Raw genomic sequence first — 17790 nt, 5'->3', positions numbered from 1 at the left:
TCCTCCTTCTGCCCGAGGCTTTCTGTCTGACCATGACAAAGTTGCTTTACTTTTCTATCTTTACAATGAAGATGGTATCTCAGGGCCCTAAAGAGGTTAAGAGAGTGTGCTGGGGAGGGCTATGTGCATATCAAAGAGTGCTCCTTCTCTGCAGTAGGGGTGGGAGGCTTCTTACCCCATTGAAAGCTGTCCTGCAGCCTCCTCTGAAGTGCTTTTTTCGAGCTGGGTTTCATACAAGGCAAGAGCCCGCAGCTGTACCTTGTCTTGAACCCCACGTACAAAGCCAAGGCTTGCTCTCATCCAAAGGGTTGTCTGGCTTCGTGGCTAGCACTTATTTAAATTACTGTAAAGTGCTACTTGGGTAGTGAGCAACAGAAGTGTTCTCTTGACAGAAAAGAGTGCATTCGCTTCAATACGTTGAAACTTAAAGGTTGCTCAGAGCACAGCTGTGCCATGGCTTGCAATGAGTGCCCTCCCCCTCTCCTTTCCATTCGTTATTTATGCCTGAGTTGATGTGACAGCTACTGGGATTTCCCTCAGCCTGACAGGTGACAAAAGCTGTCAGATCTATTTTTGATGTGGCACATGCTTTTCCTTACTCATGTAAACAATAATATGCCCTGAACTATTTCCAACTTGGACCTGGTCTGCAGAACAAGGGATAAAGCCAAGCCTGTTTCAGTTCCACTGACACAGCTCCCACACCCTTTAACCTCTCCTTGAACACTCTCAGGTGCTGCTGGGCACTCTCGGATCCTATAGTCTGTCTCACTCTGTTCTACACGGGGCCGGGGCCATGGCCAAGGCTGAGGAAAGGCTCACAGCACCACGCGTCCCCCTGGAAGGCTGGTGGCAGCTGGGCCGCCCTGAGCAGAGGGACAGGCTGAGGTGATGTGGTATCATGGAATGGGCTTACACCACGTGGGCACCCAGCAGACACTTTTACTGTCGGCACTGGGGATTAGCAGCTTCCAGGACAGCTCAGAGGTTTAATTTCATAAGCAGCAAGAAAAAGGGGAATCTGTCACGTAAGTGCAGAGATATACACAACACAGGAGGTGCTTCTGTTGTGAGATGAGGCTGTTTAGGAATTGCCAGTCTGGCTCCCAGTCAGCCCACGGTCAGCTTAAACAGTCAAGAAGAGTCAGTACCGGGAGCTACAAGGCAAACAAGCTCTGCCTCTTGCTGGAGACTGTTTGGGGTTGCAGTGCTGGGAACAGAACAATGCAGAGACACGTGATTGCTGGGCTAAGGCATCCACAATCAGCAGCCAATGCATCATGCTGGGCAGGAGGCCATAGACCAAAGTTTATAAAGCTTTATTAAACATTTTGAACAGCTGTGCAATGAACAAACAATACTCTGGAAGTTTCACAACCTCATAGCCTGAACTGCCTCAGGACAGCAACAGCCACTTCTGCTGCTCTCCACCAGAAGACAGAAGGAAAGACAAACAGATGGCAAAGGAGAGGAAACCTTCAAAGTTTAGAGGTAAGCGTTTTGTGTCAACCTCTAAGGCTTCTCACAAACCAACCTCTGCCCCAGACTTCAGGCCTGACCCACCAACACCTTGGATTCTTGACATCCTTCTGCCAGGGAAGCTGGAGACACCAGGTATTTTTCCAGCCTTCTCTAGTCAGTAGCACCAGCACTTTGTGTCACCTCTGGCCCAAAACCATTATCTCTAAAAATGGATGAAGCATTTACTGCTTCAAGCCATGCCTCCAACTCATGCATCCTCTCCTGCCCTGCCCATATCCAGCCTTCTGGGCTAGCATGAGTTTTGTAGGGTGAAGTTCACAGTGGCTTCCAAAACCCTGTGTCTTGCAGCATGCTGGTTCTTTCTCCCAACAGTCAATACCTTGGTAAACCCAGGACATAGAGGAGGAGGGAAGAGACAGTCTCTACTGCCTGTCAGGCTTTATAAAAGCAGCAGCATAACTGAGGCTTTCAGGCCGGGATCTTGGAGCATAGAGTTCAGAAAGCACTTCAGCAGTGCACACATCTCTTTGGCTGTCTGGGCAGGAGGAGATGACTCACCTGCCTCTGGCTGCAGCAGCTTTTGGCCAAGTCCATTTGTGAGCTGTTGCACTCGCCCTTGATCAGCAAGGTGGGAGGCTGGCCCCCCACAAAGACAGACTGAGAGAATCTTGTAGCTATTCAAGCAGGATCAGTGGGCCAAGAGCCCTGAATTAGACCACCATGGCCTAATGCAGACAAGTGACACACGACTCCAGCACTCCCAGCTGGGCAGGGGCCAGCGGCTCAGGCTTCCAGCAGTTCTCAGTTGAGAGGGCTGGTGTCTGCTCCCGGTGATACGGGAAAGAAAAAAAAAGACTTCTGCTTCTAAAAAAGCAGGTGGTGGTGCCAGAGTTCACACAGTAAACGAGTCGAATTTCACAGGCAGAGTGGGAAGAATTGCCACTCCAGTCCACGCACAGTTACAGGAAACAGGTTGTCCTTACTCCAGACCCATACCCAATACCCCCCTCCTCCCCAGCCCCACCCCCTTTTTAAAGCAAAACAATAGCCCTCAGTAGATTGGAAGATTATGATTTTCTAGGTGCCCACTATGTTGGGATCGTGAGCTGATTCTGGCAACTGGGATCCTGTGCAGTGATACAAGAAGCAGTTCCCCCAGCAGCTGTAGCAGATGAGGAATAGAGCTGCTAGGAAGACCAAGGCACAAATTGTGCAAGGTTTCCGTTCCAGGAGAAAACTGAGCAGGTAGAATCCCATGAACATTGAGTGACTGAACCACAATGCTGGGTTGAGGGGCTTGGGTATGAGAAGCACAGGTAGCAACCACTGAAGGCAGTACATTGTGGCTGGCTGGGGCCTCACTGGCAGTAGCAGTCAGATGTGCTCCAGCAACTCCTCCGGAGGGCAGGCTGCTCTGTAGGGAAGGGAAAATATCAGACTGTCAGAGAAATGCAGGGAAAAAATCAAGAGACATTCTTTTAAAGCTTCATTTACTCCCAAGCATCATATGCTGATGGTTGAACTCCCAGTATTAAATTCTGGTGTGTCTTGGAGCTTGTGGAAAGCTTCCTGTTTTCTGAACCACTCAGGTGGGGACAGGATCAGCTAGTGCTGGTATAGAAGTGTATCCTGTGTGCTCTGCTCCTCAGGTCTTTATCCAGGCTAACAAGTGAGACCCTTTCAGCATAGTGCAGGAACAGAAAGAGAGAGGTGGAAATGGGAAACAAGCTGCCATAGCTTTCCTTGCACACATTGATCCAAGACAGTCCAAAGGCTTGAGTGATAATATAAATTGAAGGGTAATCATTATTTGGTGTTACAGAGCAGTGTTAAGGAAGCATTAGTGTAAGGAATTGTTCTGCACACAAACAATAAAGTCTTCCAGCAGGACAGCACCAGACCAGCCACACATCAAGCTACACAGGAAAGCCCTGGCAGTGTCCAGGCTGTAAAACAAAGGGAAGGACAGTCCCTGCTTAAGGGTTTATAATACTTGCCAAACAGCTAAAGTCAGATAAGACAAAGTATGTGAATAGAACAAAGGGGGAGACAGGCTCAAAATGGCAATTTCCATAAGTGCTGTAAACACAGGATTTCCTCACTTGGATTATTATAAAACCCTCTGGAAGCTGAGCTTTAAGGGCTTTCCTAGGCAGGGATGGCAGCACACTGCAAGTCCAGAAGACCTGCTCCTACCTTCAGCAACCACCTCAATGACACCAAGTGTGTTTCTTCCTTTGAAGCACTACAAACACCTTCAAGAATTTTAAATGGCTTTAAAAACAATAAATGCCTCACCCCCACTAAGAAGAGTCTGGTGGGGACAGTTCCTTGCAGCAAGCCTTGTATCTGCAATTACTCAATGGAGCAGTGCTCCCTCAGAAGGATGAAGGGCTCAGCCAGCCTGTTAGGATTAGAGCTGGGGGTGGGAAGGTTAGTAGGATGAAAGAGTGAGAATGTAAACAAACAGCACATTCCACTGGCTCCTGTTGGCAGGAGAAGGGATTTCCTGGCAAAGGGAGAGAGAATGAGGAGGGATTGGAGAGAAAAGCCAAGAGAAAACCACACGAGGTTCTCTTCCAAAAGAACACTGAGGTCAGACTTGTCTCACAGGTACCAATGGGTTCTGCTGGCAGCAGCAGGAAATGCTGCCACCCTGAGCAGCACAATCCATTTTACTTTAATGTTAGTAGAAAAATGCAGGCCAACATCTCCACCAGCACAGACATTATGCAAGAAAAGTACATTGTGCTGGTGTTCCTGCAAGGGAGTGCTCTCCAGCAGAGAGGGCAGCTGGAGTTCAATTAGTAAAACTAAGCAGCAGCTCAGTAGCCAAAGAGTAAGGAAAAAGTTATTTTATGCTGTAATACAGATAAAGCCAGTCACAGGCATAAAGGTCCCAATTTTAGTCCTGTTTTAGGCATCACTTGCATCTTTAAGGGCAAGTCTAGTCCCAAGCCTTTTCCCCCATCTATAAACTGAAATTAGCTAATACTCATTTAATAACAAAGCATGCTGTCTGCTTGCCTTTGTGAATTGCTCAGATGTTTCTGGAGTAAACAATACCACAGAAGTACTGGAGAACTTTTGGTCCAAGGGGAAGAATGGAGAGAAAAAGATCTAGCAACAGATATTTGAACAGGAAGGTAATTAAACCCCATCACCCAACTTTTCAGTTCACAATGCAGCAAAGTTGTACTAAATCAATGATCTGCAGCTGCCTTAATTCTCCTGAAATGTTCCCTTCTTTAAATTTCCTGCAATTTTTTCCTCACAAGGGCTCCAAACATTGAACATTAAAAATCACTGCCTAAACACCATGTCATGTCTTTGCTAGATCCAGCCTTAAGCTGCATCAGCTTGATTTCTGTGGCAATTTGTGTCACCTGTTCTCAAAACTTTAGTTTAAAGTGCCTACTTTGCTTTGGGTTTTCTGTCTCTAGAGTAAAGAAATGGGTAAAGAATGTGTTTGTTAAGTAGCACAAGGCTGAACCAACTAGAATTTTTCAGAACTAAGGTCACAAATCTCTCAGCTTTAATAGGGTCATGTATCACTATTGAGCTTTTAGTCCCAAAATGTACAACTGACTACAATTAGAAAATAATTATAATATTTGTGTTGTAGCAATACTTCGTACTTCATGGCCTGGACTCCTCATGGCCTACAATGTTCTTACCAATAACTCTAAACACTGAGTTGATTTTAAGCATCTAAGCTTTACTTGAGCACTTCCTCCAAACACAAAGCCATCTCAGAACAAGTTACTCATTTTTAAATATTAATATTTCCTGCAAGAACCAGTCGCTTGTAGCAACCAATGCAACCACTGCAGAATAAAGAACCATTTAATAGCAGTTATTTTTACTATGAAGTTTCAATGCCAATGCGCTTCAACCTGCAAACCTCCTGGATTTCTGCCAAATGCAGCCACTCAAACAGCTGCTCTTTGTATCTGTAGTCAGTCTGCTTGAATTCTCACGTGTCCCTTTGCTACCAACCAGTTAAAGGCTGAGAATCCTTTGCTGTATCCCACAGCTGATCCTACACAAAGTACTCACTACTGGAGTACTTACTACTGGAGGCTGCTACAGCTCTATCTCCCTCAAGGACTTCCCACTATTAAGATATGTGCTCTTCACTAGAGATTCTCTGTACAGCTGGCATTGAGACTGAGTTTTCTTTACACTCTATTGATCAAAGAGAAACAGTACCTCCTGCTATCAGCTCTTCATTGAGCAGGGAACATTCTCCTTCGTGCCCAGGATATGCAGATCCTTCTGGAAGCCACATCAATATTTGGTTTTGCCTGGTTTCTCAAGCAAGGTAAAGCTTGCAAATTAGGATTCCTACCTTGTTGTCTTTGTCCCATCCTCACAATCCAAGCCAAAGATTACCATGTTCCAGAGCAAATAATAACCTGTCACCCAACAGGACTGGTTTCACAACTGCATCCTGCTTTCCCTCAACCAGTTGCTCTTGTTCTCCCCTGTCTGACTCACCTCTTGCCTCAGCCAGCCCAGTGTCCCGCTATCCCCAAACCTGCTCCTGTGCTGCTCCTCATGTCACCTAATTTGGTGGCCACTCATGTTTACCTGATGGCTCCTTTCCACTTCCTCCTTCCGCCTCTCCACAGCTCTTGGAGCCACTTCAGACCCCTCGGCAGCAGAGCTGATGATGCTCCCACTGTGGCCCAGTCTGATCTCCACGTGCTGCCAGAGCCTCCCCCTGCCAGTTCCAGTTCCTGCAGGCAGAGGAGCAGCCAGGGGAGGTTCCCTGCACACCTCCTTAGTAAGCAAGCACCAATACTTTTCCACATGCTTATTAGCTGGCTTCCATTGCATTCCCAGCCCTCTTTGCTGTCATCTTCCCTCCCAAAAATATTCAGGTCCTACTGGTGTATGTTTGTGCTGAGGATTTTGGAATTCCAGTGCAAAGGCAGCAGCAGACCTTTCCCAAGCAGGAACAAAATTTCAATTTTGACAGGTCTAGAGTGAGTAGCACAGTGCACTGCTTTGCAATGGATCAGTCACGTTTTGGAATAAATCCATCTGAGGAGCTAGCAAGCAGTTCCTTCATATTCTACAAACTAATTCAGCAATTAACACCCTGAGAGGTGTTCCTACACCATAGGTTTGACACATCAACATGTCAATATCAGGTCTGTACCTCTCCCAAGAACATTTGAATTCTTTAACAGTCCATTTACCCTGGAAGGGGAGAATAATCAGCTAGCTTTCCCTAAGCACTTCAAGAATAGGCTTGTTCAGACCTTACAAAGGCAGCCTTGAAGCCAGTGCTGTCCACACAGAACTCCCCCAGCAGATGCTACAGAAAGAGTCTCCCAGGCTGAGAGCTGAAAGGTCTGCAATAAAACACTGAGTAACGTTTTTATTGGGGCGTGCTGGTATCACCCTCCCCCTTTCCCAAAAGCTGAAGTCTCTGCATGTGATGAAAAGCCACACTGGTTAGATAAAAGTCTCTCAAGTTATCCAATGCACATAAACTGAAGAGCAAGCCTCAGGGATGTGTTTCTCACCTACAATGTTCACCTGTCTGCTTAAAATTGTTTTAATCAAAAACCCTGTCACAACTACTAACTGCTGTGTGTGGGCAGTGCTTCACACTGCCAGCGTGTGTTCAAAACCAACTCAAATATCACACAGCACCCAAAGCAGCTGCTGAAAAATACACATCATCTAAAGCACTGGGACAAAAAGAGAGGTGAAGAACTATCAAGTAACAAGTTGGAAGAGTTCAGCTAATAAAAGCAACAGCACACCAGCTTCCCAGATGCCAACCCTCTGTCGTAAACCCAAGAAACATAACAGCTCAAACTTTAATACCTATTTGCAGCAGGGATTAACTTCTCTAGGGTTTTTTTTTAGCCTTGCCACTATTATTTCAATTTTTTAAGAGCTTTATATGCTGGTATGACTCAGCTGGAAAGAGTGAGTCTATCATTTTTGGCAAAGGCCTTACCCTAGGCTTGGATCATGCCTTGGACACTTGATGTAGACTCAAAAATGGTGCAATGTAATCACAACAGTTTCCAAAAAGAGCAACAAATCCTTTACAAACCAAACCTTGGGGTTAGTGTTCTGCTTTCTCAAGCTAGACACAAGCCAAAGCAACTCACTTGGTGAAAAGTGAAGGCTCTCTGTTGAGCTACTCTTTTCATCACTTCCAGGCAAAGCTGCCCTCTGAGCTTCATTTTTGATGGAGGATGGATTAGTTTTTGTCCAGAGGCAGCATCCATGCCATGTGGACTGCAATGCCCTCACAGCAACAGGGTGAATCCTCCTCCACCCATGAGCAGGAAGGCAGAGAAGAGATCCAAACTAAAACTAATTATTTTTTTCAGAGAACTTGGAATGGGCCTGGAAATCGTCAGGAATCAGAGGAACAGAAGCTTAAGTCAGCCATCTCTGTGGTGGGAAGAGATGTCAGCAGTCACAGTTGTCATCTGAAGTATTACTACTTTCATTCGTACTAATTCATTAATTTTCAAAGGTCCTCATTCCCACCTTCTGCCTTTGTTCAGCTGCTAAAGATCACAACTTCCAGGCCCATTCCAAATTCCCTGAGAAAAGCAGTTTTAATTTGGACCTCTTCTCCACCTTTTGTGCCTTCAGCATGTTTCAGAGGTACAAATACAGCCTGATAAGGGTGAGTTTACTGCATCTCAGATTTCCGCATCTGCATTAGGAAAGGCAGAAATGCTCTTTGGGCAGCTACGAGGAGTTATGACCTATAGCTTGGAAAGACAAAGGTTAACTGCACTATGACAGTACTTGCAAGGTCCATTGAAGTGTTTCAGTACCAGAGAAATACGGGAGAGTTCAGCATGTTGTGGCCCACCTTTAAGAGCTTGTTTTTCCTCTTACACTCGCATGTTTGGGATATCATGAGCAATATTCGTGTGACAGAACAGCTCGCAAACTCCCTTTGTAGCTGGCTCAAAGCACGTATGGGGGCTCGAGGAGGGTGCGTGGCCGGGTACAAGAGCGCTGTATTCACAGACTATCACAGAATATCCCGGGCTGGAAGGGACCCGCAAGGCCCATCCCAGTCCAGCTGCCTGCACAAAACCTTGTCAAAGACTGCGCTGCCCTGGGGAGAAACGAGCCCGGGTTTCCTTTCAGAAGGCGCTAACGAGAGCTACGAGAGGTTCGTTGCCGAGCGCAGAAGGAAGGGAGGGGAGGGCACACACCATGCTGTTATTTCCATGCTGGCACCGAGCTCAGGGCCGGCCGAAGCCTTTTCCATCGCGGCCCACGCAGGGCTCCTCCGCGGCGGGGAAACCTTCCCCCTTTCCCCCGCCTCCAGACCCCCGAGGCTCGCAGGGTTCCCCCGCTCCACCAGCTGGGCCCCGTGCCGCTCCCCGGCCCGTACTCACCGCGCGGTGCCGCCGCCTCACGCCGCCATCCCGGGGCCGCCCTGAGGAGGGAGGGAGAGGCCGGCCGGGAGGCGGGGGACGCCCCGCAGGCCCCACGCGGCCGGCCGGCTGTCCCCGGGAGCGCTGCCGGCGCTGCTGCTCCGCTGCGGGAGCGGGGGCGCGGGGAGCGGCCGCTCCTCAGGCGGGTCCGAGAGCCCCGCGCGGCCACAGCTGCGCCTGCGCGGGGCCGCTGCGCCTGCGCACGGGCGGGGGCCGCGCGGGGAGCCGGCCTGCGCTGGATTCGCGTCTTGTAAAAAAGGGATTTTGTGTTTATGGGTTCTTGTAATGGGCCACGCTTGGTCTGTTCAGCCTGCAGAAGAGGAGGCTGAGGGGGAGACCTCAGCGCTGCTTACAGCTTCCTCACGAGGGGCAGCTCCGATCTCTTCACTCTCATGAGCAGTGACAGGTCCCGAGGGAACGGCCTGAAGTTGCATCAGGGGAGGGTTGGTTGGATATTAGAAAAAGGATTTTCACCCAGAGGGTGCTTGAGCACTGTAACAGGCTCCCCAGGGCAGTGGTCACAGCCCCAAGCCCGTCTGAGTTCTAGAAGCATTTGGACACTGTTCTCAGCACAGGGTGGGATTGTTGGGGTGTCCTGTGCAGGGCCAGGAGTTGGACTCGAGGATCCTCGTGGGTCTCTTCCAGCTCAGAATATTCTGTACTTATTATTCAATTGTGTTTCCACACCTTGTGCTGTGCTGCCTCACAGAGCCAGGAGGCCAGCAGCGCTGGGCAGGGACCACGTCAGGCCATCAAACTGCCCCCCTGCTCTGCTGAGTCCCCTCCAGCACAGTGCTCTGGATCGTGTCCAGGGGGCATCGGAATATCCCCAGGGAACGACCTCGGTGACAGCCTGTTCCAGTCACCCACACGGTAAAGTTCAGCTTGTTCCAGTCACCCACACAGTAAAGTTCTTCATATTCAGGTGGAACTTCAGTGTTTCCTGTTACCTCATCCCACTGTTCAGCACCACCGGGGAGAGCCTGGCTCCATCCTCACCCTCCCTGCAGGTGCTCACAGCCATTAATAACGTCCCCTCTCAGTCGTCTGTCCCTCAGTCTAAATAGCCCCAGCTCCCTCAGCTTTTCCTCATAGGAGAGATGCCATCTTCACAGCCCTCCCCTGGACTCATCTCGGGGAGCTCCTTGTCTGTCCTGTCTGAGTAGCCCAAGGGAACCCAAGGGAAAGAAAAATACAAAACGCAAAGACCAAGATTTGGCATTTTCACAACCATTTAAAACCCACCCAGCCACAGTTGCAGGGCCACCCACATTTCCCACAGAGTTTTCCACTTGGCTGGCCTGTGCATTTGATAGTTATGATAAGACCTGCTCTGCCAATGGCTTGGCAAGCATGTATCCAGCCCGGGATAGTTTCCCTCTGCTCTGCCATTATCCTGGGCTGACCTCTTTATGGGCTGTTTAAAATTCCTGGTTTATGGCACTCCATAGGAATGGCCCTAAAGCCTTTGGCTGATGCCAGCTCTGATGGTTCATAGTAAAAATAACTACTAGATGCCAGCTGATGATTCCCATGGCACTCCATGACCACTCAGGGGACTTGCAGGATCCCACCTACACCAGCAGCAAGCAGGCTTCACCTGGGGAACTGGGCTGCTCCAAGCTGCTCCAGTACTGCTGGTTGCAGTCTGCAGGACTGATACTGAATCCAACCTGACACAACTTGAGGTCTCCAAATCATTATGCAAACTGTAATGTGGACCCTCATGCCTAGGACTCCTGCCCTGGGAGCTGTGTGCTTACTTGGGTTTTGGTTGTAGTTACAGCTTTCTTTAAAGAAATTCCATTTTGCACTTGAAGCTTGGCTGGCAGAGCTGTAGCTGGAAGCAGCATGAGCTCCCAGCCCCGTGGCACCTTTTTCAACAGGCAGGAGCAGCAAGGGATCATCCAAAACTCATATTTCAGCAGGCTCTGCAGGCTGCATGGAGCCATCCAGTGGAGTGGATCTGTAACGAGCTGCAGAGTTAAGAGCATTTCTGGCATGGAAGGAAAAGGTAATCCCAGGGCAGTGGGAACAGATTGTTCTGTGCAGGACAGCAGGCCATGGGGTTTTTATGGCCTTTCTGTTCAAGCAGAAGCTTTTAAAGGACCTCTGGCTGTGCTCTGCTTTGGTTCTGGGGAATATTTCTTCCAGTGATTTTCCTGTCCTTTGTTTAGTTGGTTGTAAGCAGTGTCTGTTCCAATCACAAAAGCCACATCTGAGATGGAAAGGGCATACCCCTGAAACCAGCACTGTCAGAGGCCAAGCAGCACCACCACTGAGCTCCCGCTGCTCTATGTGAACCACAAGGTGGTAATTTGTGTTTTGAGAGAATAACTGAGGAGCACAGTGGTGCCAGTGCTCCTGCATTCCCAGCCCAGGGCTAGCTGCAACTCAGCACTTGGAGTCTGCTGAGCCAAGGCTCCCCAAAGCTCTGGGGACACTGTGGCTGCAGAAGAGAATCTTGTGCTGTGGCAGAGGGGTGAGCAGGTGAAGGGTTTCAAAATCCTGCAAATAGAAGTTGTGAGCAAGAGAAGCTTTTTCCTGCTAAAGAAAATAAACCCTTCCTTTTAGTGAGGATGCAGACATACACTGCACCCAACAATTAATTTGCAAACTGGCTCCAATGTGGCCAAGTGTGACAGGACACATATATGTGAAACATGGCAATTGTTAAAGGTGAGGTGTTAGAGCAGTGAATCCCTCTCTTCACTGCAGATCAAACCCCCTTGCCTGGTCCTGCCTGCATCAAATCCCAGTTGATCTAGGCAGTGTGCTACACGTTTGGCAGATCACAGTCTTAAGAGTCAACTCTGCTTGCAAGCTGAGAAAGCAAAACCAACCAGGAGCAGCACAAATGTACAAAACACTCAAGTTTACTTCCAGCACCATTCCCAGTATGTAAGTTACACCTCTCCCAAGCAGAAGTCCTTTACTTTTCCCTGTCCCATAGCAGTGCAGTTCAGTAGTCAATGGGCTTAGAGCCATCTCCCATCTTAGCAATGGAAGTGATCTCTCAGCTTATCGGATCCCAAAGAGAGATCCAGGCAGCAACACAGAACAAGCTGCTTCCAGCAAGACAAGAGACAGCAGTGCTCTGCTATCTCAGTCTCCCCACAGAGCCCTGCAGGCAGTGCTGGCTGCCCTGGTTCCTCTCAGAGTGGGGGTACCCCCCTGAATTTTCGGATGACGTTGGCCAGCCGCTTGGCCAGCCCACCCCGGCTTGGCTCCTCCACATGGAACGTTCTGGTGAGCAGGTTGTAGAAGGAGCCATAGCACACGGCCACCACGGTGCAGGTGAGGCAGATGACGTTGTAGGGCATGCTGAAGTCTGGTGTTGGCAGGTTCACCAGCAGCGGCTCCGTGTACAGGCGCACAAAATAGCTGGAGCCATCAGAGGAAGGAAACCTGGAGAGTGGAAGGAGAGGCAGGGTGAGCCTGCACAGGACCAGTGAGGATGAGAGCAGCCACAGCCTGCAGGTTGTGGCACAGCCCTGCTCCCCAGCACCAGCACACTCACAGCGAGGTGAAGAGAGGGCTCTGCTCCACATCCATGTCCTTCATTGCAGTGACACTGGGCACCAGGGCACTGAGCACAGATGAACTAAAGGCACAAAGAACACACCCGTGTCAGTCCTAACAGCAAAGACATCTCCAGAGACCTGGGCAGTAAATGCTATGCAAAGCCCAGAGAGAGGTGAAGAGCTGAGAAATGTCATTACCCGACATAAAAGCCATGATTGGGGTCAGGTGGGTACTCTGTCCACTTCAATAAGGCCCTCTCAAACTGGATTGTAATCTTGGTGACAGAGTTGGCTGGCAGCTGGATCAGCATTTCCAAGAGGTGAGGCCGTCTCCGGTCCTGGGCTGGCTGGTAGTGGATGTAACCTAACCCCAAAGAGATTTTGGCAATGGCAGCAGGGGGACCAATCTCACATTGCCTGGACATCTCCCATGAGGTGGATGCTCCTGCTTCCACTGTCCTGAGAGAGGTCTTCTAGGCAAGTGAAGATTACCCATAGCAAGAAGCATGTGTTAAAGCTAAATTTAGCTGGTCTTTAAAGCTACTGACCCATGAAAGTCAGGTATTCATAAGGAAAGGTATAAATGCAAGATAAAACCCAGTCATCAGTTTTAAACTGAGCTTCCTGTGGTACAAAAATTAATTAATGTTGGTTTAAACCTTTGTTGGATAATGAAACATCATCCACATGCCTCTTATAAATAACACACACTTAATGGTTCTCATCTGTTGTGAGCACTGAACTTGGGGCTAGGAAAACATCCTAAAATGTTTTGTTTCACAATCCAGTTTCCCAGTGATCACTGAGGCCTGACAGAGGGATTCAACCATCTTTGGAATGAGCTGCTCATGCCAAGGGAATCGGGTGGCATGTGCTGCTTGGAGGGTTTACTTACTGGGCTTGTTTTCCTTCCCTTTGGTGATGATAGTCAGGGTGTGCACGTAGAGCCGCAGGTACCAGGGCACAGTCTCCAGCAGGATCACGGGGAAGGCTCGGTAAGGGTGGGTGTTGTAGATGAGGGTGCAGATCTCTCCAGTCTGCAGCCCGTACCCCCCCACATACCGCTGGGCATGGAGTATGGGAATGGGCATTTCCGCTGGGGAAGAGCAAGGACAGGAGTGGGGTGATTTTCAGCCCTGGAGCCCTGGCCAGTGGTGCAGATGAAGTGAAATTCTGCTCACTCACAGCTGTCTTGGGGCCGCTTCCACTTGAGCTGCACATTGAGGCTGCGAGAAGTGTTGAAGAGCAAAGGGCTGAGCAGGTCATACACAGCATAGGTTTTCTTGTCTCCCTGGACAATAGCTTCGTGTACTGATGTTGGAGGGGGGGACACTTCCAGTAGCTCCTTTTCCTGAGGAAAGCAAATGGACCATGAAAGGAAAAAGTGCCCCTTGAAGAAACTGGCAGCACTGGGCAAAGTCCCTCCAAGTAGCCTTGAGCTTTCCCACGCAACAGCCAGCTCTGTGCTCTTGCTAACACCACCAGGCTCATCCCCTCAGCTGTGCTCAGAGCAAGGAAATCACCTCCCTTCATTAGCCCGTGAGGGGCCAGGCCATGCAGGGGATGGAGGTGAGGATGTTTCAGAGCCACATAAATTGGCTGAACTGAGGGAGCAGGGCATAATTCCTGGCCCAGGAGCTCACCTTATTTTTAGGGGAAATGTCAACGTAGACTTTGCTCTGCGATGCCAGAGGACACGTGTCAGTCAGCGTGCGAGAGAACATCTTAAAGAGGGACCAGTCTGTGGGAAGCAAAGTCAGGTGGCAGGTCAAGTGCTGCAGGCTGGGAGCACTTGAGCATGGCCACACCAAGCTTACCTTTCTTTCCTTGGCCACTGGAAAAGAAGTCAAAGACCACAGTGAGGGTCTGTCTGAGCTCCCAAGACATAGCCAGGCAGGAGGCATCCTGGACAAGAAAAAGACAAGCAGCTCTGATCACACCTTCTGGAGGGGGAGAACACCAGGATGGAGCTGGAACTCCACCAGGATTGCAAGATTTCCATTGGGGTTACCAGAGAATCAGGATGACAGTTGTGTTAGACACAGTAAACCCATCACAGAGTAACTGGGCAAACCAGTGTGATACCTTGCAATGTAACAAGGTGGCTTTGGATTTTCTCTTGGGGCGTTCAGGAAGGGAACTGAGCCCAGCACTTACCCTGCAGATGGGGCGGATGTGCACTGCCTGTGAGTGGTAGCTGCTGTGGAACAAACGCTCAGCCTTCAGCAGCACAGCGAGCCCAGCCTGCAGGGAGCAAAGGAGAAACTCAGCCCTGCCCTGTCCTCTGCTCCCACCAGAGAAAGGCCCTGAGGGAATTTCCCAGATTGCTGCTGGAAGCCCAAGTCCATCAGGAGTGGCCCAATTAGGCAGCAAGACTTGTCTTTACCTTTGAGCCACAGGGCAGCAGCTTCTTCCAAGGGGTGAGGTTCTCTGTGCAGACGACTTCCCGGGGCAGGACAGCGTAACGCAGGAGATGGTGATCAGTCCCTGGGCAGGGAGAGGGAGGTCAGCAGGCTGCTACTGCTACACGCATGAGGACAGCAGCAGATCTGCTCCACCCTCAGTGTACCCCACATCCCAACACCCTCTCAGTATGCCTGAAATGCCGTGAGCTCCACCAGAAGTAGATCACACTCTGTTCAGAGTGATTGGAAAGAATGAGTAATGACATATCCTAGAAGATTATTTTTCGCGAATGCCTTAAATCCCGTAGTCCTCCCGGCTTTGTAAAACACTTTTCATAGAGATAGATAAGGGCCTGGGAGCATCTGCCATGTACTACTTGTGGGTTTCCTCTGTTTAAATCCAAGCCTTGTCTGTAGGGAGAGGAAATCCTTCTATGAAGAGGTTAACAGATGCTGTTGTACACACCCAGACCCAGAGTCGTTGCAGGACCTGCACCTGGAATGCTGGCAGTGGCACAGGGCAGAACTAAGGTGAGAGGCAAAAGTGAGAGGACAGAGCCAGGCTCACCATTGGCTAAACCCAGGGGTTTGAAGGATGCTGTTGGAATCACTGTGTTGGTCGAGTCAATGAAGTTGAGAGAAGCACAGAATATCCCCGAAAGGATGTTACTCAATTCTTTCCAGGCTTTGTCAACACTGTGTGAGAACAGACACCAAAGATTACTCAGCAGCTCAAATCCTTGAAACAACAAGTGTTAAGTCAGTAACATTCAGTAAATACAGTGGGGTGACCACACTGGATTACCAAAGCTGCATGGAGTGTGCAGAGAGACTTCTGGGCTTGCACTCCCCAGCTCTCTTGGTTTTTTTTATTCTGACACATTAGATTTGAGGGACAGCAGGGACATACAGCAGAGACACACAGGCATCACACAGCCAAGGGACATGGCAGTGGGCACAGTTGGTATGTGAGGAGAGAGGCCAGGGGAGCAGGGAACATGCAGGAGGTGATGTGTGAATGGGGAAGGGGCTCTGAGACCCAAAGCAATGCCTTGGTGCAGCTCCAAAGGCTGACCCAACCAGCAGATGAGGAATGGGACACTTGCAGGGAGGAGAAAGCTCTGTGAGTCCCCACAGGGCTGCTGCAGCTTGAACAGGGGCAGTGTGCTAAGGGAGATGGTGACAGGTATTGGATGGGACTCAAAGGAAGTGAGTCATGGATGAGAGGTCAAGATACAGCCCCACTGTATTACTGCAGCAAGGGGTTTGTCATCACAGAGTCCACAAGGGAATTACTTGAGCCTTTAGTGAACAAGGATTTGCCCTCAGCACCACATCCTGTCCTGTGAACAGATGGGGTATGTTCTGTGGTTTGTTAGAGCTACTCCTGGGCTCTTCTTCCCAGCAGATATTTTTCAGCCCAGGAGGCCCTCTCACACACCATGGCTGCCTCATGAGAGATGAGCAACAGCTCCTGGGAGCAGTGGCCACGGAGGGGACCCAGAGGGACAGATCTATGGCAGGGTACGTACTCGGTGACCGTGGGCTGGAACCAGACCCAGAGCTCAGCGCCAGCGGGTGCCTGGAGGGGCGGCTGCCCCCAGTACCGGGTGCGCCAGAAGCCCTGGGTGAGCGCGAGGTGGAGCTCCCGCACGCCCAGTGCTGCCACCAGCCGCCCCAGCGCCTTCGGGAAGAGCCTGTAGTGAGAGACTGTGGGCAGCGTCAGTCCCTGCCCATCTCATCCCCCGATCCCTGCCCCTGACATCACACCAGGGCCTGCCCAAACATGACATCACCACCTGACACTGCCTCTGCTTGCACCATCACACACAGCCCGCTTGCGTCACGGCCCCGAGCCCCCTCGTGTGATGTCACCGCAACGCTCCGTCCCCACAGCCTCGCTCCGCTCACCTCACCCCGCCTCTGACGTCACTCGTACCCGTGACGCAATCGCCGATGCACACCATCACGTCACGTGGTCCCTCCCTGGTAGCCTCGCCCCTGCGCCGCGTCCCAACCAATAGCAGCGCGGTCCGCCCCCGGGCCAGCCAATAGCGGCGCGGTCCGCCCCGACCGGGCCCGCCCTACCTGCTCCCCGCTGCAGGTCCGCGTCCCAGCGCGTGCGGAACTGGAAGGTGGCGGCCACATCGCCGGTGGGCAGCGGGGTCAGCAGCAGCTCCTCCCGCAGCGCGTCCCGCCGCTCCTGCCCCGCGTCTGCCCGCCCGGACCCGGGCCCTGCCGCCAGCAGCAGCAGCAGCGGCAGCAACGCCGCCGCCATCCCGCCGCCCGCCCCACCCCTGCCTCCCGCGCCGCTTCCGCTTCCGCCCGCCCCGCCAATGGCGCCGCTTCCGGGGGTGCTATGGAGACGCTGTGTGCGCCCGGGCCGCGGGGCTGTCCCGGCCTCGCACCTGGAGCTGCTGAACGGAGCGAGCCTGGAGCCTCCGCGGAGGGAAGCGCCAGCCTGGCTGTACCTACCCCTGCCCTCAGCCCAGGAGCGAGCGCCAGCGCTTTCACAGAACCGCAGAATATTCTGCGTCGGAAAGGAGCCACAGGGATGGTCGCGGCCAACTCTGGTGGTTTCAGAGGGGGTTAAGCGGCTCCCCGAGGGCTCCTTTCCACCTGTGTGAAATTGGTGCTGCGGGGGAAGCCCTGGCACGGTCTCAGCTTGGGTGGTTCCCTGCAGGGCTTGGCTGTGCCCGAGGACGCTGCGAGGACTGTACCTGTCCCCAGGTGACTTCCACTTCTCAGCTCTTCCCGCGGCTGGCGGCTCTCCCTCGCTCCTCGTCTCCTTTCCGAAGGGCACCGTGTCTTTCCGGGTGCGGAGCCATCCGGGAGCGCCTCGCTTCCAGCATCCGCCAGCCCGGGGCCGCCCCGGGGGAAGGGAACGGCAGCCACGGCAAGGCAGCGCCGGCGGGGACGGCCCGATGGAGCTCACACCATCTC

At 51.4% G+C, this 17790-nt stretch overlaps 2 protein-coding genes across 4 annotated transcripts; both read right to left on the bottom strand.

The window, feature by feature from the left end:
* Positions 1–1300: 1300 nt before the first annotated feature.
* On the bottom strand, positions 1301–9077 carry BLCAP (BLCAP apoptosis inducing factor). Of its 2 annotated transcripts, none has more exons than XM_088175043.1 (2): positions 8880–9077; positions 1301–2896 (listed from the first exon to the last, which is right to left on the bottom strand). In XM_088175043.1, the coding sequence occupies exon 2, from the start codon at positions 2821–2823 to the stop codon at positions 2560–2562; it is 264 nt and encodes an 87-aa protein (XP_088031169.1). In that variant the 5' UTR covers positions 2824–2896; positions 8880–9077; the 3' UTR covers positions 1301–2559. The 2 variants fall into 2 exon arrangements, with proteins under 2 accessions (XP_088031169.1, XP_088031170.1); XM_088175044.1 differs by lacking the exon at positions 8880–9077 and adding an exon at positions 6076–8520.
* A 2699-nt stretch (positions 9078–11776) lies between these two features.
* PIGT (phosphatidylinositol glycan anchor biosynthesis class T) lies at positions 11777–17155 on the bottom strand. 2 transcript variants are annotated; one of them, XM_014884044.2, is made up of 12 exons: positions 16936–17155; positions 16380–16557; positions 15416–15543; positions 14829–14929; positions 14600–14686; positions 14260–14347; positions 14086–14183; positions 13628–13793; positions 13338–13538; positions 12641–12806; positions 12439–12522; positions 11777–12326 (listed from the first exon to the last, which is right to left on the bottom strand). In XM_014884044.2, the coding sequence occupies exons 1-12, from the start codon at positions 17123–17125 to the stop codon at positions 12074–12076; spliced, it is 1740 nt and encodes a 579-aa protein (XP_014739530.1). In that variant the 5' UTR covers positions 17126–17155; the 3' UTR covers positions 11777–12073. The 2 variants fall into 2 exon arrangements, with proteins under 2 accessions (XP_014739530.1, XP_088031164.1); XM_088175038.1 differs by lacking the exon at positions 16936–17155 and adding an exon at positions 16647–16686.
* Between the last annotated feature and the right edge of the window lie 635 nt (positions 17156–17790).

The sequence above is a fragment of the Sturnus vulgaris genome, chromosome 17 (genome assembly GCF_052056855.1).
Source record: "Sturnus vulgaris isolate bStuVul1 chromosome 17, bStuVul1.hap1, whole genome shotgun sequence".
Classification (NCBI taxonomy): domain Eukaryota; kingdom Metazoa; phylum Chordata; class Aves; order Passeriformes; family Sturnidae; genus Sturnus; species Sturnus vulgaris.
This window is presented reverse-complemented; position numbering and strand designations above follow the sequence as displayed.